Source organism: Ovis canadensis, chromosome 17 (assembly GCF_042477335.2).
Source record: "Ovis canadensis isolate MfBH-ARS-UI-01 breed Bighorn chromosome 17, ARS-UI_OviCan_v2, whole genome shotgun sequence".
In the NCBI taxonomy this organism is placed as follows: domain Eukaryota; kingdom Metazoa; phylum Chordata; class Mammalia; order Artiodactyla; family Bovidae; genus Ovis; species Ovis canadensis.
The window spans coordinates 39254827-39278585 of NC_091261.1; the positions used below are offsets into that span (position 1 = coordinate 39254827).

Sequence of the window (23759 nt, forward strand, 5' to 3'; positions counted from 1 at the left end):
TTCCTTGTGCGTAAAGCTTTTGATCTCTCAGTAAATCTGATCCAGAGCCTTGCTGGGGATAGTTTTCTTGGTTGTAGGTTTTTTCCCTTTCATCACTTTATTTTTTCTTTATTTTTTTTTAATTGGAGGAAAATTGCTTTACAGTGTTGTGATCATTTCTGCTGTACAAGGGTACAAATCAGCCATAATTATGGCCTTTCATCACTTTAAATATCATGCCATCCCCTTTTGACTTGCAGAATTTTTGCTGAAAAATCACTGACAGTAGTATAGGCCTTCTGTTTCATATTATTTGTTGCTTTTTCCTTGCTGTTTTTAGTATTCTCTCTTAATATACAACTTTTGTTGTTTTAATTGCAATATGTTTTGGTGTGTTCCTTTTGGCTTCATCCTGGATGGGATTCTCTGCACATTCTAGACTTGGGTGACTATTTCATTCCTCAGGTTAGGGAAATTTTCACCAATTTGCTAAAATTTACTCAGACCCTTTTATCTCTCTCTACTCCTTCTAGGATCCCTATAGTTCAGTTTAGTTCAGTTCAGTCACTCAGTCGTGTCCAACTCTTTGTGACCCCATGAACCGCAGCACACCAGGCCTGCCTGTCCATCACCAACTTCCGGAGTCCACCCAAACTCATGTCCATTGAATCGGTGATGCCATCCAGCCATCTCATCCTCTGTCATCCCCTTCTCCTCCTGCCCTCAATCTTTCCCAGCATCAGGGTCTTTTCCAATGAGTCAGCTCTTTACATCAGGTGGCCAAAATATTGGAGTTTTCAGCTTCAACATCAGTCCTTCCAATGAATACCCAGGACTGATTTCCTTTAGGATGGACTGGTTCGATCTCCTTGCAGTCCAAGGGGCTCTCAAGAGTCTTCTGCAACACCATAGTTCAAAAGCATCAATTCTTTGGCACTCAGCCTTCTTTATAGTCCAACTCTCACATCCATACATGACTACTTGAAAAACCATAGCTTTGACTAGATGGACCTTTGTTGGCAAAGTAATGTCTCTGCTTTTTAATATGCTGTCTAGGTTGGTCATAACTTTTCTTCCAAGAAGTAGGCGTCTTTTAATTTCATGGCTGCAGTCACCATCTGCAGTGATTTTGGAGCCCCCCAAAATAAAGTCTGACACTGTTTCCACTGTTTCCCCATCTATTTCCCATGAAGTGATGGGACCAGATGCCATGATCTTCGTTTTCTGAATGTTGAGCTTTAAGCCAACTTTTTCACTCTTCACTTTCACTTTCATCAAGAGGCTTTTTAGCTCCTCTTCACTTTCTGCCATAAGGGTGGTGTCATCTGCATATCTGAGGTTATTGATATTTCTCCCGGCAATCTTGATTCCAGCTTGTACTTCCTCCAGCCCAGCGTTTCTTGTGATGTACTCTGCATATAAGTTAAATAAGCAGGGTGACAATATACAGCCTTGATGTACTCCTTTTCCTATTTGGAACCAGTCTGTTCCATGTCCAGTTCTAACTATTGTTTCTGGACGTGCATACAGGTTTCTCAAGAGGCAGGTTAGGTGGTCTGGTATTCCCATCTCTTTCAGAATTTTCCACAGTTTGTGGGGATCTACACAGTCAAAGGCTTTGGCATAGTCAATAAAACAGAAATAGATGTTTTTCTAGAACTCTCTTGCTTTTTCGATGATCCACCGAATGTTGGCTCCCTATAATGTTGGGTCTCTATAATGCTAATATTAATGTGCTTGATGTTGTCCCAGAGGTCTCTTAAACTGTCCTTATTTCTTTTCATTCATTTTTCTGTTCAGCAGCAGTGATTTTCAGTTCTCTCTCTTCCAGTTCTCTGATCCATTCCTTTGTATCATTTAGCCTACTGTTGATTCCTTCTAGTGTATTTTTTGTTTCCATTATTGTATTCTTCATCTCTGTGTGGGTCTTCATATTTTCTACAGACTTCTGACTTCTTGCTTATACATCCATTCTCCTCCTGAGTTTTTTGATCATCTTTATAATCATTGCTCTCACCTTCCCTCAAGTAGATGCTTATCATAGTGTCACTTATTTCTTTGGAATTTTATCTTGTTCTTTTGGCTGGGACATGTTCTCCTGCTATCTCATTTTCCCTAAGTTGCTATTCCCATTTTTATGTACATGGTAGTTGTGTTGCATTTCTTGATCTTGGAGAGTAGGAGATGTATGATGTGTCGCAGGAGCACACAAACCTCTCATCACTCAAGCTGTGTTTCTAGGACTTGCCCTAGTAGGACTGTGTGGGTCCTTCTGTTGTGGCAGGCTGAGTATGTGGACAGTTTGGTAACTGTGTTTGTCCCCTAGCCTGGTTAGTTTCCAGGCACTGTTTTGTGTGGATGCTGCTGACTGCTGGTTAATGGGGCATAGTCACAAGGTGGCTGGCTGCAGAACCATAGGGAGCTGTGGGGTTAGTTCTGGCTCACTGGTGGGCAGTGTCTGCATCCAGAAGACTCCAGGCCATTGCTTAGCCACACTGGTGGTTGAAGCCAGGTCCTAGGGTTAGTGCCAGACCACTGGCAGGCAGAGCTCTGGGTCCCGGAGTCTGACTGAAGGATCCAGAGATCTCACAGTTGCTGTCAGATGGGGGTGGTTACTGATAAAGTTGGGTATGTGCTTTGTGGTGTCTTGAAGTTTGCATTTGGAGAAGGAAATGGCAACTCACTCCAGTATTCTTGCCTGGAAAATCCCATGGATGGAAGAGCCTGGTAGGCTACAGTCCATGAAGTTTGCATTGGTTTGCTTTGTGGCAGGACTGGGACTCATCTGATCCTAGAGTAGGGTTTTCCCTGATGTAGGCAGGCTAGATATGCACACTGAAGGACTTGCATCTCTTGTCTCACCTCTGGTATGTGAGGCTGTTCTGGAGGCTAGTGTATACTTCCTGGAGTTCAGAGTTGGTGCCTGCCCACTGGTGAGTGGAGCCAAGTCTTGGGTTTCTATGTCAAGAGGCATGTCTAGAGGTGATTGTATGCTCAGGAAGTCTTTAGGCAGCCTCTCTGCTGATGGGTGGGCCATGACGTTGCCCAGTTAGTTGTTTGATTGAGTGTGTCAGCATTGGTGCCTACTGCTTGTTGGGTGGGGTCAGCTCCTGACACTGATGAATTTGAGGGAGGATCTCAAGATGGAGGCCACCTACTGCAGTGTCCATGCAGTAGATAGCCCCACATATGTCTGCCACAAGTTTCTCTGGCTTCAGGGTGAGCCACAGCCACCCTGCACCACTCCAGGAGTTTTCCCAAGGCAACCACGTTTGTCTGGGCCAGGCTTCTATCAATTTATTTCTTTTGCCCTGGTTCCCAGTACATGTGAAACTTTGTGTTTACTCTGTAAGAGTGAAGTCTCATTTCCCTCAGTCCTTTGAATCTCCCAATATTATAAGTCTCATTTGGCCTTCAAAGCCAGATACTCTGGGGGCTCCTTTTCCTGGTTCGGAAATCCCTAGACTGGGGAGCACAACGTGAGCCTTAGAACCCTCACTCGTGTGGGGGAAGTACTGTATTATAATTATTATCCACTTTGTGCATTGCCCACCTGGGGCGTGAGACTTGATTATGTCTTGAGTGTGCTTTCCCTCCTACCTGTCTTGTTATCATTCCTTCTTTATGTCTTTGTTTATGGAAGACCTTATTTTGCATAGGTTCTGATTTTTCTCCAGTGATGGTTATTCTGCAGAAACTTGTGATTTTGGTGTGCTCATGAGAAGAAGTGAACTCAGGATCTTTCTACCTCCATCTTTGTCAGTCTCTTCAAAGGAAACTTCTGTATCTCTTATGGCATTTGAATCAACAATCAATAATTGCAGAATAGAGAAAAAGCAAATTATAAGGATCAAACAAAAATTTTGGCATTACTGCAGATGCAATATCATTTAAAATGATTAAATATACATTTAAAATGATTATAGGGTGATTTATAAACAACTTTACACTAATATCTTTGACCATGTAGGTGAAATAGACAAAATGACTGAAAAAGTAAAACTTACCAAAACTGATACAAGAAGCAGTAGAAATCTGAGTAGTCTTTATATGTTAAAAAAGCTGAATTCAGTATTAAAAATCATTTCACATACCAAGCACCTTTTCCAACCACAAAACTGTGGATTAAAAATCAACTATTTAAAGAAAAGCTGCAAAAATACAAACTCACAGAGGCTGGACAATATGCTACTAAACAACCAATGAGTCACTGAAGAAATCAAAGGGGAAAGCAGAAAATACCTGGAGACAAATGAAAATGGAAAAATCTAAAATCTGTGCAGTACAACAAAAGCAATACTAAGAGAGCAGATACACCATGCTCAAGTGGAATTTATCATAGATTCTAGGATGGTTCAGCATTGGCAGATTAGTCAATAAAATACACCATGTTAAATCGAAGAATGGAAGTCATATGATTATCTCCATGCAAAAAAAAAAAAAGCTTTTTAAGAAATTTAACATTCATTTATAAGAACTCTGAACAAAGTGTATATAGAGGGAACACACTTATACCTGGTAAAGTCCATATGTGAAAACCCTGCAGCCAGTACAGTACTCAGTGGTGAAAAACTGAAAGCATATCTGTCAGAGCAGCTATTATCAAAAATACTAGAAATAACAAATGTTGGCTAGGATGTACAATAAAGGGAACACATGCACAATGTTGGTAAGAATGTAAATTGGTACATCCAGTATGGAAAATGTATTGAGGCTCCTTTGAACATGGAAAATAGAATTACCATACAAACCAGCAATTCCACATCTGAGCATTTTCAAAAAAAGAAAAACATTAATTCTAAAGATATATGCACCATTTTGTATTGCAGCATTATTTACAATAGCCAAGATACAGAAACACCCTAAGTGCCCATCAATAGGTGAATGGATAGAGAAGACGTGGTACCTATGTGCAATGGAATATTGTTGTTGCTTTAGTAGCTAAATCATGTCCAACTCTTTGTGACCCCATGGACACAGGAGCCCACCGAGCTCCTCTGTCCATAACTTTTCCCAGGTAAGAATACTAGAGTGGTTACCACTTTCTTCTCCAGGGAATCTTCCCAACCCAGGGTTTGAACTTGCACCTCCTGCATTGGCAGGTGGATTCTTTATTGCTGAGCCACCAGGAAAGCCCAATAGAATATTCAGTTCAGTTCATTTCTGTCACTCAGTCATGTCCGACTCTTTGCAACCCCATGGACTGCAGCACTCCAGGCTTCCCTGTCCATCACCAACGCCTGGAGCTTGCTCAAACTCATGTCCATTGTGTCGGTGATGCCATCAACCGTTGCATCCTTTGTCATCCCTTCCTTCTCCTGCCTTCAATCTTTCCCAGCATCCGGATCTTTTCCAGTGAGTCAGGTCTTCTCATCAAGTGGCCAGAGTACTGGAGTTTCAGCTTCAGCATCAGTCCTTCCAATGAATATTTAGGACTGATTTTCTTGAGGGTGGATTGGTTGGATCTCCTCACAGTCCAAGGGACTCTCAAGAGTCTTCTCTAGTACCACAGTTCAAAAGCATCAATTCTTCGGCACTCAGCTTTCCTTATGGCTCAATTCTCACATCCATGCATGACTACTGGAAAAACCATAGCCTTGACCAGATGGACCTTTGTTGGCAAAGTAACGTCTCTGCTTTTTAACATGCTGTCTAGGTTGGTCATAACTTACCTTCCAAGGAGCAAGTGTCTTTTAATTTCATGGCTGCAATCACCATCTGCAGTGATTTTTGGAGCCCCCCAAAACTAAAGTCTCTCACTGTTTCCATTATTACCCCATCTGTTTGCCATGACATGATTGGACCAAATGGCATGATCTTAGTTTTCTGAATGTTGAGTTTTAAGCCGACTTTTTCACTCTCCTCTTTCACATTCATCAAGAGGCTCTTAAGTTCTTCTTCACTTTCTGCCATAAGGGTGGTGTCATCTGCATATCTGAGGTTATTAATATTTCTCCTGGTAGTCTTGATTCCAGCTTGTGCTTCCTCCAGCCTGGCATTTCACAAGGTGTACTCTGCATATAAGTTAAATAAGCAGGGTGACACTATACAGCCTTGACGTACTCCTTTCTCAATTTGGAACCAGTCTGTTGTTTGATATCTGGTACTAACTGATGCTTCTTGGCTGGCATACAGATTTCTCAGGAGGCAGGTAAGGTGGTCTGGTATTTTCTAAGGTTATAACATTTTTAATTGTATTTAATTTTAAACTACTGTCAGTTGAGGCTCAAATTATATGAGAAAATAAAATTTAAAGATGCATTATTTTCTGTTACAGAAAGGTGTCGTCAAAGGAGATGGAGATGACACATTAGAAAACTCAGCAACTGACCAAAGGTAAGATTGTGTTACCAGAAAATATTTTCTCAATTATGTTTAATTATTGTTAAAAATTTTTTTAGTATTAGGAATGTTTATTTTCTAGTCTGCTCTAATTAGGTTTAAATGACCTGTCATTGAGTTGACAAGGGAAAAAAAAGCTGCTATCATCATCTCTAAGAGTGGCTCTCAACTGGGTGATTTTGCTTCCCTCCCCTCCCCAGATACTTGACAATGTCTGCTAACAGTTTTGCTTGTCACTGTTGTGGAGGGCACGGGCACTAGTGGCATCTAACGGGCAGAGGCCAGTAATGCTGCTAAACATCCTACAGCGCATAGGTCAGCCCCTACAATAAAAAAGTTACTCAGCTTGAAATATTAATTGAGCTAAGGCTGTGATAATCTCTGGTTTAGGAAAAAGGTAAAGTATTGATTGTTATGGAGAAAATTAACATAAAAGTTTTGATGTTTATTTATTTCATGTTATATATTTATTAAACTAAATTAACCAGAATATGCATCTTTCTAACTTTGCATTTTTTTTTAGCTTTTTAGTTCCTCTTATAACTGAGTATGATAAGCATTTGGAAGAACTAAATGGTCAGCTGAAATATTATCAGGTATGAAATCATAGGTGTTAACCCTTTGGTAATATTTTCTTTAAAAAAAGAAAAAGTAAATAGACATTGTTTCTTCACAAATCCTTTGATAAGGAAGAAAATATTTACCTGTAATCAGTTTACAGCATTGTGTTAGTTTCAAGTGTACAGCAAAGTGATTCTGTTATCCACATTTATGTGTTTGTGTATATATGTGTATTTTTCAGATTATTTTCCATTCTAAGTTAGTATAAGATACTGAATCTAGTTCCCTGTTCTATACAGTAGGTCCTTGTTGTTTGTTTTATATATAATAGTGTGTATCTATAAATACCTGTGTCTGTAATCTTGTATAGTGTGTATCTATAAATCCCTAATTTATCCCACTCCCTTCTTTTCCCTTTGGCAACCATAAGTTTGTTTTCTATGTCAGTGAGTCTGTTTCTGTTAATTTGTATCAATTTTTGATTCCACATATAAGTGATATTGTATGATATTTGTCTTTCTCTGATTTACTTTACTTAGATGTTAATTTCTAAGACCATCCATGTTGCTGCAAATGCATTACTTCATTCAGTATGGCTTGAGTAATATTCCATTGTGTATGTGAGTGTTTATATATACCCCACATCTTTTTTATCTGTTCGTGTGTTGATAGATACTTAGGTTGCTCCCAAGTCTTGTCTGTTGCAGATTGTGCTGCTATGAACATTGGGGTGCATATATCTTCTTGAATTACAGTTTTAGAATTAGTATTTTTTGGACTATGCCCAAGAATGGGATTGTTGAATCACATGGTAATTCTGCTTTCCATTTTTTAAGGAAGCTCTATACTGTTTTCTGTAGTGATTGCACCACTTTACACTCCCACTAACAGTGTAGGAAGGTTCTCTTTTCTCCACACCCTCTCCAGCATTTATTATTTGTCGACATTTTTATGATGATTGTTCTGAGTAGTCTGAGGTAATACTCATTGTGGTTTTGAATTGCATTTCTCCAGTAATTAGTGATGTTGAGCATCTTTTCATGTGCCTGTTGGCCATCTGTATATCTTCTTTGGAGAAATGTCTGTTTAGGTCTTCTGCCCATTTTTGATTGGGTTGTTTTTGTTTTGTTTTGTTTTTTTCCAGCTATAGAGCTGTTTTTAACTGACAGTAACAGAAAGCTCTCTTTTGCGCAGATGACATTTTGCTTTTATTTTTAGGATCTCTCTCTCTCTCTCTCTTTAGTCGCTAAGTCATGTCTGACTCTTCCGACCCCATGGACTGTAGCCTGCCAGGCTTCTTTGTCTGTGGGATTCTCCAGGCAGGAATACTGGAGTGGGTTGCCATTTCCAGTTTTTAGGATAGTGAGCCTAAAGTTCCTGCTGAGTTCACTCTCTCAAAATTACTATAATGACCTGTGGTTTGTTAGTTGTAAGATGGAATATCTAGTTTCTTGAAATTAAACTTAAAATTTTAATTTTTTCTATAATCAATCTGATTCATTTATCTCTTTAATCAGCTAGTTTACTAACATATTTAACTTCACTTTTCCATTTGTCATTCTCCATCTAAAAATGATTACTGGATTAATTTCAAAAAAGAGGTAGGTGTAGCAGAACGCCCAGTGGTCTGTGATAAGAATAGTTGCTACTTTTAGGGAGAAAAAAAGATGTTAACTTCTACTTCTAACACTTGCTCACATAGATATTATTGATTAGCAATAGTTCTCACGGTTTCTTATTGACCCAGTAAAAAAATAGTGTATCTCAAAAGCAGGAAAATTTTCATAATAATTCTCTATATGAAAGATTTTCTTCCAGAAAATTTTCATAATTGGGGAAATTTTGATGATAAGAAAGATATGGCTGAATTTTGTTTCCTTCCAACTCTTAAATATTTTTAAATATTTTACAGTAAAAAAATCTTTTGTGTTACTGTAACAATTTACCCTGAATCCGTATTAATGCATATATCCCACCTAATTATTTGAATAATATTTTTCAAGATACACTGACATTTTTGAAAATTTTAAAGATCAATCTAAAAAAAAAATACAAAGCAGGAATAATTCCTACAATAAAGTCCAAACCTCTTAGTTAGCATGACATTCAAGACCTGCCACCTGCCTTTCCAATTTTACCTCTCATTGCATCGCTCCATGTATGGTCAGTTCTCAATTATCTGGTCGTGAATTCATTCATTTTGATTTAATTGTGATTCAGGCACAGCAGGGAGCTGGGAAAGGTTCACCTTTCAAGCCAACTTTGTAGTTATAATTGGCTGTTACTGATTTCCTAAACCAAGCTGCCTTGAGCTTCTCTGGTTGACAAGAAGAGAGAAAGGCTTGGAGCTCTGCCTGTTCCAGCCTTCCCTTGCCAGGTTCTCTCCAGGCTTGGCACTTCTCCTTTAGCCTAGGGTACCCAAGCAAGACTAACGGGCAGATCATGAGTTGATTGCAGTTTTGTTTTAAGTTTGGTTTTACATGGCCACCTTCCTGATCTCCATTTGCTCATTTACTCTTATTGAGAACTGACAACTATGCCTGTGTTGTCTAATATTTTTTGCTTCTTTTCGTTTACTTTCACCCTGCTCGAAGTGTCCTTCCTTTTCTGTTGTAATCTTACAATCCCTTTAACCCCTCAGAAAAAATTAAAAATACCTTCATTTCATTCCCTTTTCAATGTGTATTTTATTCTTACTGGTATTTTAGTTAGTGATTTTTTTTTTAACTATATTTCCTACTACTGTCGTGTGTTAGTAACCACATTGGTTTACTGTAGCAACCTTGTATTTGCAGAGAGACTAAACAGCTAATAAAAGAGGTCAATCAGAGACTGAATGAATTATTGCTAAAGAAGATCTTTATATGCTTTTTTTCACCATTAACATTTTACTTTTCAAAATTTAAGCACACTTACATGGACTTCCACCTAAAGTAGGATGAAACAAGACATACAGTCAAGGTCTAGGGATCATTAGTATTTCTTACAGTGACATATTGAGGAATATCTTTCTTTTACTATGAACATCTAGAAATCATACAAATTATTTATAAATATTTCTTAATATATAAGAAGGTTTTATTTATTTCTATTCAGAATGTTCTGTATATCATTAAAATATCTAATATTTATTGTTAGAAGTGAATAATAATTATTTCTTATCTATAGACTAGTGTCACAGATTACATGCATATGAGTGAATTATTAATACTTAATATAGCTCTAATTGTCTTGAAGATGTTTTCCTACAGCTATATTTTATTCTTTCAGAAACAGATGGGTGAGATGAAACTACAATTTGAAAATGTCATCAGGGAAAATGAAAGGTAGATCAATTAACTGTTTTTTATTTTATTTTTGTCTTAGGTAACTTTTATTGTTACTTGGTATTTTATTCATGTAGTATACTGGTTTTGAATGTGGACTCTGGGGCCTGATGTCCTCTTTGACTCCTGGCTCCATTGCTTTCTAGGTATGTGACCTTGGACAGTTACTTAACCTCTTTGTGCTTCAATTTCCTCATCTATAAATGGGAGATAATAGCAGAACCTGTTTTGTAGAGCTGACTATAAAGGACAAAGTAAATGCTTAAAATAGGGTATATAAGAAACACTTTATAAATGTTTAGCAGTCATTAGTAGTAGAATAGCATGTAATATATAAATACGTTAAGAAACATACCAATAAAAAGAAAGCCTGTCAGCCCACCATCCAGTTAAGAGCTAAAATATTATCAATACTGGTGCACCTATCCATGTTTTCTTTCCCTACATCATCCCTCTCTTTCCCTCTGCCAGCAGTTAATACTGTCTTGAAATTTATCATTCCCTAGCTTTTTAAATTTTTATAGATACATCTATACCTAAGGATATACTATTTTTATGTATTTTTTTAAAACGTATATAAAACGGTATTATTTAGTCTTCTGAGGCACACTTTTTTTTCACTAAGTATCATGAGTAAATAGAATAATTTCAAGGGATGAAATTGCTGGGTTACAGGCCATGTGGTATTCAACTCTGCAATATATTGCCAGCTTAATTTCCAAAGTGGCTATACCAATTTTCATCCTACAGTGATATTTATGAATTTTTATTGATCCATATCTTTTATCAACAATTGCCCTTACCAGATTTCTTAATTTTTATTGAGTCCTAAATAGTATTTCATTGTGTTTTTAATTTTCATTTTCTGAATACCAATGTATTCAACCATTTTTCATGTTCAACCATTTTACTTACCCATGTGATTTCTCATGAAATGCACATTCTTTTCCCCATTTTCTATTTATCTTTCCCTTAGTAAATTTATATAATCTGTATTGTCAGTATTTGTTGGTGTGCCAGTCGGTGTTAATCATAACCATTGTAGGTATTTCAAACAAGTAGAGATTTAGTCACTTTCCGTTAAAATGTAGGTAAGATCATTGTTTTTAGAGTCATACCACAGAGGCTGAGATGCTGTGGTCAGGAATTTATGCTGCTATAGCCACCACTACAGCATCATTTTCGTGAAGCTGAAAACTTGACACTGGAAAGTGGAGTATGGGTTGCTGATTTCAAGAACTCTCAAGTCTACCAATTTTGCTTGCCATCTATCATACCTGAAGGAAAATATTCTCAGCTCACTTCCACCTTCCATATCCCCCTCAAGTGCCTCTCACTGCTGAAACGAATCCCATACATCACACCAGCTGCAAGGAAATTTGGGAAATACAGTTTTAGAATTTTAGTTACTGCAAAAGATGCTAGAATATGGAAAGGGATGAAAATGAACAATGAGTGCCAGTGGCCCATTCATTGTGTTAGACAATAGGTACATTTCAGATTCTTGTTCCCAGGTTGTGATATGTTTGATCAACAAAATTTTATTTTTTTTAAATTTTGAGGTAGTTGAATATATCTATCTTTTCTCTTATGGTTGTTGATCTTTGTGTCTCTAACAAATCCTTTCAGCCTGTGGTCATAAAGATCTTCTGTCACGTTTTCTTTTAAAAATGTTCCGGGTTTTATTCTATTCCAAGTTTAATTTTGAAGGTTATGTAATTGGACTGAGATCTGATAGAACTTTTGTTGTTGACATAAAACTAAGCCAAAAAAATTAAGAAATCTTTTTAAAGTTTGGCATTCCTTTGCTTGCATTCTTCTATGTAAATCTCTTAACTAGATTTTCCATTTTTCTCACTTATTTCTGGTTTTTCCCATGAAAAGTTTTCTAACTTTTTTATGATGCACTATTCTTTTTCAAAATAATTATGAGACAGCCTATGATCTTCCTAGTAAAGAGTATTACTAAGATTTTTGAATCACCAGTATATGTAAGTGAAGTTTGTATTTTAATGTTTTGGGGATAATACGGTGTTACATGAGTTAGCCAATGATTTAGTCATTTCCTTTATTTGCCTCTGTGCTCTTCCTTTTAAGTCCAGGTCTTTTGAAACCAGTCCTCTAAAAATCTGCCTTTACCTTTTTAATAGTGCTGCAGTCATGGCTCATGAATGTATTTATTCTGAGTATAATAGGGAAATGAGAAAAAATGGATCCTGAGCTTGTTAAAAGGCACTTTAAATAACTCAAAATGTTATCAGGTTTTAAAGTAAACTCTCTGTCTTTAGGGCAGTATCCTGCTTTTAAATAAGCATTGCTGTTAAGGACTGCAAAATCAGAGTTTATCATTTTTAAGGAAAATATTTTAGATATGATCAAGTCTGAATAATGGAAGCTAGCAGTGGCTTGGATTATACAGTAGTAGCAGTTCCACATTTTTAGGGTCAGGGAAACATTCTACTACGTTGTATATAGCTGAATATTACCTAGGAATTGGTTACAAATAGAAAATAATGAAGTCATTTTATGAGACTTAGGAAAGGTGAAAAAATATTCATTATATCATCTTCATTTTTAGTCTATTCCTTGAAATTCAGTTCATGTTGAGAATATACTAGTTTTATTTTGTTTTTGTCTTATTTTCTTTAATATCATATTTCCATCTCATAACTTGCCAAAGGAAGGAAATTGGGTTATATAGTGAGTAAATATATGTACAGCACTGTCTGGCACTAAGTAAATACTACTTTTTATTGTTGTTATTTTTATTTTATTATTGAGGGTTTGAAAGACAATCATTGCCTCTGTGAGAGCTATTTTCCCTTCTTTCATAGTTCATATAACCCTGATTTTGTTCCAGTTTCATTGCGCTCAGAGGATTTGAGCTTCTTCCACAATCTCAGGTGATAAATCTTTGATTATAATCTAGTGCACATTTCTTTTTGTCAGGGATTGGTGTAAGTATAAACATGAGATTCACTTTTATCCAGTGAAGTAAGGGACAGTCTGCAGTAGTGCCACTGGGAAGATTTTTCTTGCTGATAAGAGAGACTGGCAAGAAGAAAACTTACCTCCTTTCAGTTCCTTGTCATTTTCAGTCCAGCTCAGTCATGTCCGACTCTTTGCAACCCCATGTACTGCAGCATTTTAGAAAGTGTTATGTTGAAGCTGCTGTAGCTGTTTTGTAACCATGATAGTAGATATCAGAAACGCAAGGAGATGGGAAGAAGCGAAAGATGGGAAAACCTTTTGTCCTTACATTACTGAACTGCTGAAACAAATCTGGAGTCACTTACCTTCAGATTTAATATTTGGTGAAGTAATAAAACATGCATCCAATAATTCGTAAATATTTATTGAGTACTTACTAAATTGTTGTTGTTGTTCAGTTGATAAGTCATGTCCTTCTCTTTGCAAGCCCATGGACTATAGCACGTCAGACTTTTCTGTCCTTCACCATCTCCCAGAGTTTGTTCAGACTCATGTCCATTGAGTCAAGTGATGCTGTCGAGCCATCTCATCCTCTGTCTCCAGCTTCTCCTGCCCTCAATCTTTTCCAGCATCAGGGTCTTTTCCAGTGAATGGGATCTTTGCATCAAGTGGCCAGAGTATTGGAACTTCACTTTCAGCATCAGTCTTTCCATTGAATATTCAGGGTTGATTTTCTTTAGGGTGGACTAGTTTGATCTCCTTGCTGTCCAGGGGACTCTCAAGAGTCTTCTCTAGCACCGTAACTCAATAGCATCAATTCTTTGGTGCTCAACCTTCTTTATGGTTGAGCTGTCACATCCATACATGACTACTAGAGAAACCATAGCTTTGACTATACAGACCTTTGTCAGCGAAGTGTTATCTCTGCTTTTTTAATACAATGTCTAGGTTTGTCATAGCTTTCCTTCCAAGGAGCAAGCGTCTTTTAATTTCATGGCTGCAGTCATTGTCTGCAGTGATTTTGGAGCCCAAGAAAATAAAATCAGTCACTGCTTCCAGTTTTTACCCCATTTGCCATGAAGTGATGGGACTCAATGCCATGATCATAGTTTTTTGAATGTTGAGTTTTAAGCCAGCTTTTTCACTTTTCTCTTTCACCCCCATCAGCAGTAGGCTCTTTAATTCCTCTTCACTTTCTGCAATTAGAGTGACATATCTGAGGTTGTTGATATTTCTCCCAGTAATCTTGATTCCAACTTCTGAGTCATCCAGCCCTGCATTTCACATGATATTCTCTGCATATACGTTAAATAAGCCCTGTGACAGTATACAGTCTTGATGTACTCCTTTCCCACTTTGGAACCAGTCCACTGTTCCATGTCCGCTTTTAACTGTTGCTTCTTGTTCTGCATACAGGCTTCTCAGGAGACAGGTAAGGTGGTCTGGTATCCCCATCTCTAAGAATTTTCCAGTTGGTTGTAATCCACACAGTCAAAGGCTTTCGTGTAGTCAGTGAAGCAGAAGTAGATGTTTTTTGGAATTGCCTTGATTTTTCTGTGATCCAGCAGATGCTGACAATTTGATCTCTTGTTCCTCTGCCTTTTCTAAATCCAGCTTGTACATCTGGAAGGTTTCAGTTCACGTAATACTGAAGCCTAGCTTGAAGTATTATGAGCATAATCTTGCTAGCATGTGAAATGAGTGCAGTTGTATGGTAGTTTGAACATTTTTTGGTATTGCCTTTCTTTGGGATTGGAATGAAAGCTCACCTTTTCCAGTACTGTGGCCACTGATGAGTTTTCCAAATTTGCTGACTTAATGGGTGTACCGCTTTAACAGCATCATCTTTTAGGATTTTAAATAGCTTAGCTGGCATTCTGTCACCTCTACTAGATTTGTTCGTAGTAATGCTTCCTAAAGCCCACTTGCCTTCACACTCCAGGATGTCTGGCTCTAAGTGAGTGATCACATGATTGCGGTTATCTGGGTCATTAAGACCTTTTTTCTTTTTTTTTTTGTTAAATAGTTTTTCTGTATATTTATGCCACCTCTTCTTAATCTCTTTTGATCCCTGTTTCTGTCCTTTGTTGTGTCCATCTTTGCATGAAATGTTTCCTTGGTATCAAATTTTCTTGAAGTGATCTGTAGTCTTTGCCATTCTGTTTTCCTCTTATTTCTTTGCACTGTTCACTTAAGAAGGCTTTTCTTTCTGTCTTTGCTATTCTCTGGAACTCTACATTCAGTTTGGTATCTTTTCCCCTTTCTCCTTTGCCTTTCCCTTCTTTTCTAATCTCAACTATTTTTAAGGCCTCTTCAGACAGCTACTTTGCCTTCTTGCATTTCTTTTTTTGGGGGGTGGTTTTGGCCACCACCTCCTGTACAGTGTTATGAACCTCCCTCCATAGTTCTTCAGGCACTCTGTCTACCAGATCTAATCCCTTGAATCTATTTGTCACTTCCGCTGTATAATCATAAGGGATTTGATTTAGGCCATACCTGAATGGCCTAGTGGTTTTCCCTACTCTCTTCAATTTAAGCCTGAATTTTGCAATAAGAAGCTCATGGTCTGAGCCACAGTCAGCTCCCAGAAGTGTTTGCTGACTGTATAGAGCTTCTCCATCTTCAACCACAAAGAATATAATCAATATGATTTCTGTATTGACCATCTGGTGATGTCCATGTGTAGTGTCATCTCTGGTGGTGTTGGAAGAGGGTATTTGCTATGACTGGTGCATTCTCTTGGCAAAACTCTGTTAGTCTTTGCCCTGTTTCATTTTGTATTCCAAGGCCAAACTTGCCTGTTACTCCAGCTATCTCTTGACTTCCTCTTTTTACTTTACCGTCCCCTCTGATGAAAATGACTTTTTTGGATGTTAATTCTAGAAGGTTTTGTAGGTCTTCATAGAACTTTTCGACTTAAGCTTCTTCAGCATTCGTGGTTGGGGCATAAACTTGGATTACTGTGATGCTGGATGGAAATGAACTGAGATCATTCTGTCATTTTTGAGATTGCACCCAGGTACTGCATTTCAGACTATTTTGTTGACTGTGAGGGCTACTCCATTTGTTCTAAGGCATTCTTACCCACAGTGGTAGTTATAATGTAATTATATGGTCATCTGAATTAAATTTGCACATTCCCATCCATTTTAGTTCACTAATTGCTAAAATGTCAATGTTCACTCTTGCCATCTCCTGTTTGACCACTTCCAATTTACCTTGATTCATGGACCTCACATTCCAGGTTCCTATGTAATATTGTTCTTTACAGCTTTGGACTTTACTTTCACCACCAGACACATCCACAGCTGAGCAACATTTCCGCTTAGGTCAGCCTCTTCATTCTTTCTGGAACTGTTTCTCTGCTCTTCCCCAGTAGCCTTTGGACACCTACCAACCTTGGGGGCTCATCTTCCAGTGTCATATCTTTTTGCCTTTTGATTGTGTTCATCAAGTTCTCAAGGCAAGAATACTGAAGTGGTTTGCCATCCCCTTCTCCAGTGGGCCACATTTTGTCAGAACTCTCCACCATGACCCATCCATCTTCAGTAGCCCTGCAAGACATGACTCATAGCTTGCTTGAGTTACACAAAGCTGAGACCCATGTGATCATTTTGATTAGCTTTCTGTGATTGTGATTTTCATTCTCTTGGCTGTAGGATTATAAATCTTGCTTCCTGGTGGGAGGGACTGGCTGTGGGGAAAGCTGGGTCTGGCTCTGGTAGGCAGAGCCATGCTCAGTAAATCTTTAATCTAACTGTCTGTTGATGTGAGGGCTGTGCTTCCTCCCTGTTAGTTGTTTGGCCTGAGGTGGCTCAGTCGTAGAGTTGCATGCTCTATGATAAGGCTACTAGTGTGAAAGTAAAAGTCGCTCAGTCGTGTCTGACTCTTTGCAACCCCCTGGACTCTACAATCCATGGAATTCTCCAGGCCAGAATACTGGAGTGGGTAGCCTTTCCCTTCTCCAGAGGATCTTCCTAACCCAGGAATGGAACCCAGGTCTGCCACATTGCAGATGTATTCTTTACCAGCTGAGCCACAAGGGAAGCCTGGTAAGGCTACTGGTAAGGCCACTGCTGCTACTGCTAAGTCGCTTCAGTCGTGTCTGACTCTGTGCAACCCCATAGACGGCAGCCCACCAGACTCCCTCGTCCCTGGGATTCTCCAGGCAAGAACACTGGAGTGGGTTGCCATTTCCTTTTCCAGTGCATGAAAGTGAAAAGTGAAAGTGAAGTCGGTCAGTCGTGTCCAACTTCTCGACACCATGGACTGCTGCCTACCAGGCTCCTCCATCCATGGGATTTTCCAGGCAAGAGTACTGAAGTGGTTTGCCATTGCCTTCTCCAGTAAGGCCACTGGCAGCCTCCAAAAGAATTTATACCAACACGCACCTTTCAGGACTGCTGCTGCCACTGCCCCTATCACCACAGCAAGCCACTGCTGACCAACACCTCTCCAGGAGACCCTCAAACACTCACAGGCAAGTCTCACCCAATCTCCTGTGGGGTCGCTGCTCCCTTCCCCTGGGTCCTGGTATGCACAAGATTTTGTTTTTGCCCTCCGAGAGTTTCTGTTTCCCTCAGTCCTGTGGAAGTTCTGTTATCAAATCCCACTGCCTTTCCAAATTAGATTCTCTGGGCATTCCCAGTCTCTTTGCCAGATCCCCAGTTTGAGAAGTATATCATTAGTGTGTGTTGATAATAGTCTGTGAACACAAAGTACTAGATGTTATATATTTGAAATTTGAGAGAAAAGAGTTCTTGTGTATATTTATAAAAGAAAAAATGAAGCCGCTATTTTTCAGTACTTGTCCAAAAATGTTATTCTGTACTCAGAAACTATTTAATAGCAGAAGATGAGTACATTTGCTCTGTTTTCCAGTGAAAGAAAAGATATCTCTGGAATTCCATGATAAACACTGCTCTTCTGGAGCTAATTTATGTCTATATACTGTGAGGAAAACCATCCTCTTTACTTAAAGTTTAATATTTTTCTTTCTAATAATCTCAGAGGTATACCTCTCATGTAAACTCAGAGGTATCCTAGTTTCTGTATATGTCTCTGTTTATGATAAGTCTGTTTGTATATTTCTGTATATATATGTCTCTTACCACACCCCCCATAATTACTAGTCTCCAGTCTCTTACTGGCTTCCTTAAAACTGGCACATGAATCTGAAAGTCGCTGAGTCGTGTCTGACTCTTTGTGACCCCATGGACTATACAGCCCATGGAATTCTCCAGGCCAGAATACTGGAGTGGGTAGCCTTTCCCTTCTCCAGGGAATCTTCCAAACCCAGGGATCAAAACCAGGTCTCCTGCATTGCAGGCGGAATCTTTACCAGCTGAGCCATAAGGGAAGCCCAAGAATACTGGAGTGGGTAGCCTATCCTTTCTCCAAAAGATCTTCCTGACCCAGGAATTGAACCGGGGTCTCCTGCATTATTGCAGGCAGATTCTTTACCAACTGAGCTATCAGTTCAGTTCAGTCCCTCAGTCATGTCTGACTCTGTGACCCCATGAATCACAGCACGCCAGGCCTCCCTGTCCATCACCAACTCCCGGAGTTCACTCAGACTCACGTCTCTCGTTGCCTTCTCCTCCTGCCCCCAATCCCTCCCAGCATCAGAGTCTTTTCCAATGAGTCAACTCTTCGCATGAGGTGGCCAAAGTACTGGAGCTTCAGCTTTAGCATCATTCCTTCCAAAGAAATCCCAGGGTTGATCTCCTTTAGAATGGACTGGTTGGATCTCCTTGTAGTCCAAGGGACTCTCAAGAGTCTTCTCCAACACCACAGTTGAAAAGCATCAATTCTTTGGCACTCAGCCTTCTTCACAGTCCAACTCTCACATCCATACATGACCACTGGAAAAACCATAGCCTTGACTAGATGGACCTTAGTCAGCAAAGTAATGTCTCTGCTTTTGAATATACTATCTAGGTTGGTCATAACTTTTCTTCCTAGGAGTAAGCGTCTTTTAATTTCATGGCTACAGTCACCATCTGCAGTGATTTTGGAGCCCAAAAAAATAAACTCTGACACTGTTTCCCCATCTATTTCCCATGAAGTGATGGGACCAGATGCCATGATCTTCATTTTCTGAATGTTGAGCTTTACGCCAACTTTTTCACTCTCCTCTTTCACTTTCACCAAGAGGCTTTTTAGCTCCTCTTCACTTTCTGCCATAAGGGTGGTGTCATCTGCTTATCTGAGATTGATATTTCTCCCAGCAATCTTGATTCCAGCTTGTGTTTCTTCCAGTCCAGCGTTTCTCATGATGTGCTCTGCATAGAAGTTAAATAAGCAGGGTGACAATATACAGCCTTGACGTACTCCTTTTCCTATTTGGAACCAGTCTGTTGTTCCATGTCCAGTTCTAACTGTTGCTTCCTGGCCTGCATACAGATTTCTCAAGAGGCAGGTTAGTTGGCCTGGTATTCCCCTCTCTTTCAGAATTTTCCACAGTTTATTGTGATCCACACAGTCAAAGGCATTGGCATAGTCAATAAAGCAGAAATAGATGTTTTTCTGGAACTCTCTTGCTTTTTCCATGATCCAGCAGATGTTGGCAATTTGATCTCTGGTTCCTCTGCCTTTTCTAAAACCACCTTGAACATCAGGGAGTTCACGGTTCACGTATTGCTGAAGCTTAAAACTGGCAAATCAAGTTTCTACTAGAAGCCCTTTTGCCTATCAGTATTTTTTCTGCCTGGAATGTTCTTCTCCAGACCTACACAGGACTGTCTCCTCCTCTTCGATCAGGAAGGCAATCTTTGACCACGTTATCCAGTAGTACTCCTCCTCCGAACTTCCATTTTTCTATTACCCAGTTTTATTTGTGATACCTATTGCTACCTGAAATTATTTATTTGCCTGTCATTTTCCTACTAAAATGTATCCTTCATGAGTTGTGGCCTTTGTCTATTCTGTTTACCATAGTATACCAAAGATTGAAAGTGCTTGATATGTATTAAATGTTCAAATAATATTTGGGGGTGGATGATTGGAAATATTAGGATCGTAAGCACCTACATATGGGAACACATTTGGCTCTTTTTTGCTTCAAGAAATAGAAACAGGTCATTCTAAGTAAGTGAGAATGCATGATAAGGAGGAACATGGAATACAACTAAAATTAGGAAACATTGGGACCATCTGTGAGGATATGCTTCTTTTATTAGTTGTCTTATACAGACTACATGGGCCCTTTCAGTAGTGGCACCCCTCTCATATAGCTGCTGCTCCTACTCTTTTAACCAAAAAGCTGATTCTCTGTTCTTTAGTCATATCCTGAAGGTACCCATTCTTGGTACTTTTGTTGGTTTAAATAATGGTCAGTACTTCTATTTGTCAGAACACTTGATGTCAGTCAGTCTATGATAAGGCTACCCTTGAGAAATATGCAAAACTTTAGTCTCATTATAAATGTCTGTATGTAAAGAATATCCTATGCTATTCCCCAGATCATGGGCTATTGTCAAGGATTACTTAAGTCTGAGCACAGCAGACAATGTAACTATAACACATCCAGTTATAATTGTTGATTACATCACCGGTTGGAGAAGGCTTAAGTGAGAGGATGAAAATTGAGCAGATCCTTTAAGAATGAGCATGAGTTCATCAAATGAAAATTTGTATGTTTATTAAAGTACAGATCATTTACAGTGGCCATATCCCAGCATATTTATATAGGGAATTATACACAAGCCTGGAATAGTGGGCAGAGCCCAGATAGAATAAGACCTTGCATGCTCATTTCAGTTCAGTTCAGTCACTCAGTTGTGTCCAACTCTTTGCGACCCCAGGGACTGCAACACGCCAGGCCTCCCTGTCCATCACCAGCTCCTGGAGCCTGCTCAAACTCATGTCCATCAAGTCAATGATGCCATCCAACCATCTCATCTTCTGTCGTCCCCTTCTCTTCCTGCCTTCAATATTTCTCAGCATCAGCGTCTTTTCACATGAGTCAGTTCTTCACATCAGGTGGCCAAAGTATTAGAGTTTCAGCTTCAGGATCAGTCCTTGCAATGACTATTCAGGACTGATCTCCTGTAGGATTGACTGGTTGGATCTCCTTGCAGTTCAAGGGACTTTCAAGAGTCTTCTCCAACACCACAGTTCAAAAGCCTCAATACTTCGGTGCTCAGCTTTCTTTATAGTCCAACTCTCACATCCAAACATGACTGCTGGAAAAACCATAGCTTTGGCTACACAGACCTTTGTTGGCAAAGTAATGTCTCTGCTTTTTAATATGCTGTCTAGATTGCTCATAACTCTTCTTCCAGGGACCAAGTGTCTTTTAATTTCATGGCTGTGGTCACCATTTGCAGTGATTTTGGAGCAAAATAAACAGTCTTTCTACTGTTTCCCCATCTATTTGCCATGAAGTGATGGAACCAGATGCCGTGATCTTAGTTTTCTGAATGTTGAGCTTTAAGCCAAACTTTTAACTCTCCTCTTTCATGTTCATCAAGAGGATCTTTAATTCTTCTCTGCGTTCTGCCATAAGGGTGGTGTCATCTGCATATCTGAGTTTATTGATATTTCTCCCAGCAATCTTGATTCCCGCTTGTGCTTCATGCAGCCTGGCATTTTGCATGATGTACTCTGCATATAAGTTAAATAAGCAGGATGACAATATACAACCTTGAGGTACTCCTTTCCCAGTTTGGGAACCAGTTTGTTGTTCGATGTCTGGTACTAACTGTTGCTTCTTGACTTGCATAGCAATTTCTCAGGAGGCAGGTCAGGTGGTCACGTATTCCCATCTCTTTTAGAATTTTCTACAGTTTGTTGTGATCCACACAGTCAAAGGCTTTGACATAGTCAATACAGCAGAAGTAGATGTTTTTTTCTGGAACTCTCTCTCGCTATTTCGATGATCCAACAGGTCTTGGCAGTTTGATCTCTGGTTCCTCTGCCTTTTCTAAAACCAGCTTGAATATCTGGAAGTTCACAGTTCAGGTATTATTGAATCCTGGCTTGGAGAATTTTGAGCATTACTTTGCTAGCTTGTGAGATGAGTGCAATTGTGCAGTAGTTTGAACATTCTTTGGCATTGCCTTTCTGTGGGATTGAAATGAAAATTGACTTTTTCCAGTCCTGTGGCCACTGCTGAATGTATGCCCAGTCAAGGAATTTAAACTTGTACTACAGATGGTGTAGGGAGCTCTTCGGGGATTTTAAACAGAGGAGAGTGTACTGTTGAAGGATTGTACTCAGTGGCACTTCAGAATTTGAAAATTCCAATTTTTTCTGGAAAGAATATATATGAGTCACTGTAGAAGCAGAACGGGAAGCAACAGTTGTAGTTATCAGGCTGTTCTGTATTAATTCCCAAAGGAAACACTGCCCCATGGTGGTGATGTCAGTACCTTCACCCAGGAAGCTTGGACTTAACGATGAATAAAGTCTGTAAGGTGAGGGGAGCCATGTTAGAGGGGTTGTACAAGGCAGTTGTCTAGAATGTTTTGTGATTGTATTTGTCTTACTCTCTCTTCTCTCTTACAGAGTTCTAAAATTCACTAACACTATTCCCTGTTCCCTTCTCTATTTTAAGATCTACAAAATTGAGATGTAGCTGTAGGGAATAGCATATCAAATTAATAAGCAGCAATTTTTATTTTTAATATATTGTGTAAAAGAAATGGTGCATCTTACTATCAATGAAAAATTCAGTTCAAAAACAAACTGTTAGAATTGTTTGATTCATCTTTGTCCACTCAAAGATTTAGAAAGTTGTCTTGCCTATTTATAATTGGTTAAAATTTCAGAACTGCAATTTCTGACTGGGTAATTTTCCTAGTATTAGTACTTTAATCTGTCTGGATCTCAGTTTCTTTTTTTTTTTTTAATTTGAAGTTTAGGTGATTTACAATGCTGTGCCAGTGTCTACTGTACAGCCAAATGACTCGGTTATAAACATATATACATTCTTTTTTTATATTCTTTTCCATTATGATTTATCACAGAATTTTGCAACCAGTACCCTGTGCCATACATTGGGTTGTTTATTCATTCTAAATGTAGTAGTTTGCATCTACCAACCCCAAACTCCCAGGACATCCCACCTTTCTCCCTCTTGGCACCCACAAGTCTGTTCTCTATTCCATAGATTAAGAAACTGAGTTTTACCTCGTATGTGTTCCAGTTAGCATTCCATTGTGTATAGGTACCACATTTTCCTTATCCATTCATCTGTTGATGGACATTTAGGTTGTTTCCATGTTTTGGCTGTTATAAACAGTGCAGCTATGAACATAGAGGTGCATGTGTCTTTTCGAGTTATAGTTTTGACCAGGCATATTGCCAGGAGTGGGATAGATAGATCATATGGTAATTCTGTTTGTAGTTTTCTGAAGAATCTTCATACTGTTTTCTGTAGTGGCTGTATCAACTTGCCTTCCCACCAGCAACATACTAGGTAAAACTAGTAACTTCTAGAAAACTAGAAACTTCTTAATCTATGAAATGAGGGATTGGGACTGGATTTCACTTTTATTGTCTGTATATTTTTATGATTATACTACATGCTTTTAAAGTATCTTTTGAACTAATACTGCAAATGGTAAGATAGAAAAATAATAAAAAACATAAATAACTTAAAAGGCATAGATACAT

General features: G+C 38.8%; 1 protein-coding gene across 6 annotated transcripts in view; it reads left to right on the forward strand.

Annotated features, from left to right (window-relative positions):
- Nucleotides 1-23759, forward strand: part of SCLT1 (sodium channel and clathrin linker 1) — a 252549-nt gene that overhangs the window by 32267 nt on the left and 196523 nt on the right. For 4 of the 6 annotated variants that reach the window (XM_069557539.1, XM_069557538.1, XM_069557537.1 and 1 more), the window contains exons 3-5: nt 6257-6315; nt 6845-6917; nt 10153-10208. In XM_069557539.1, the coding sequence (XP_069413640.1) occupies nt 6257-6315; nt 6845-6917; nt 10153-10208 (188 nt within the window). The remainder of the gene's footprint in view (nt 1-6256; nt 6316-6844; nt 6918-10152; nt 10209-23759) is intronic. The other 2 variants (XM_069557542.1, XM_069557540.1) reach the window with 1 other exon arrangement.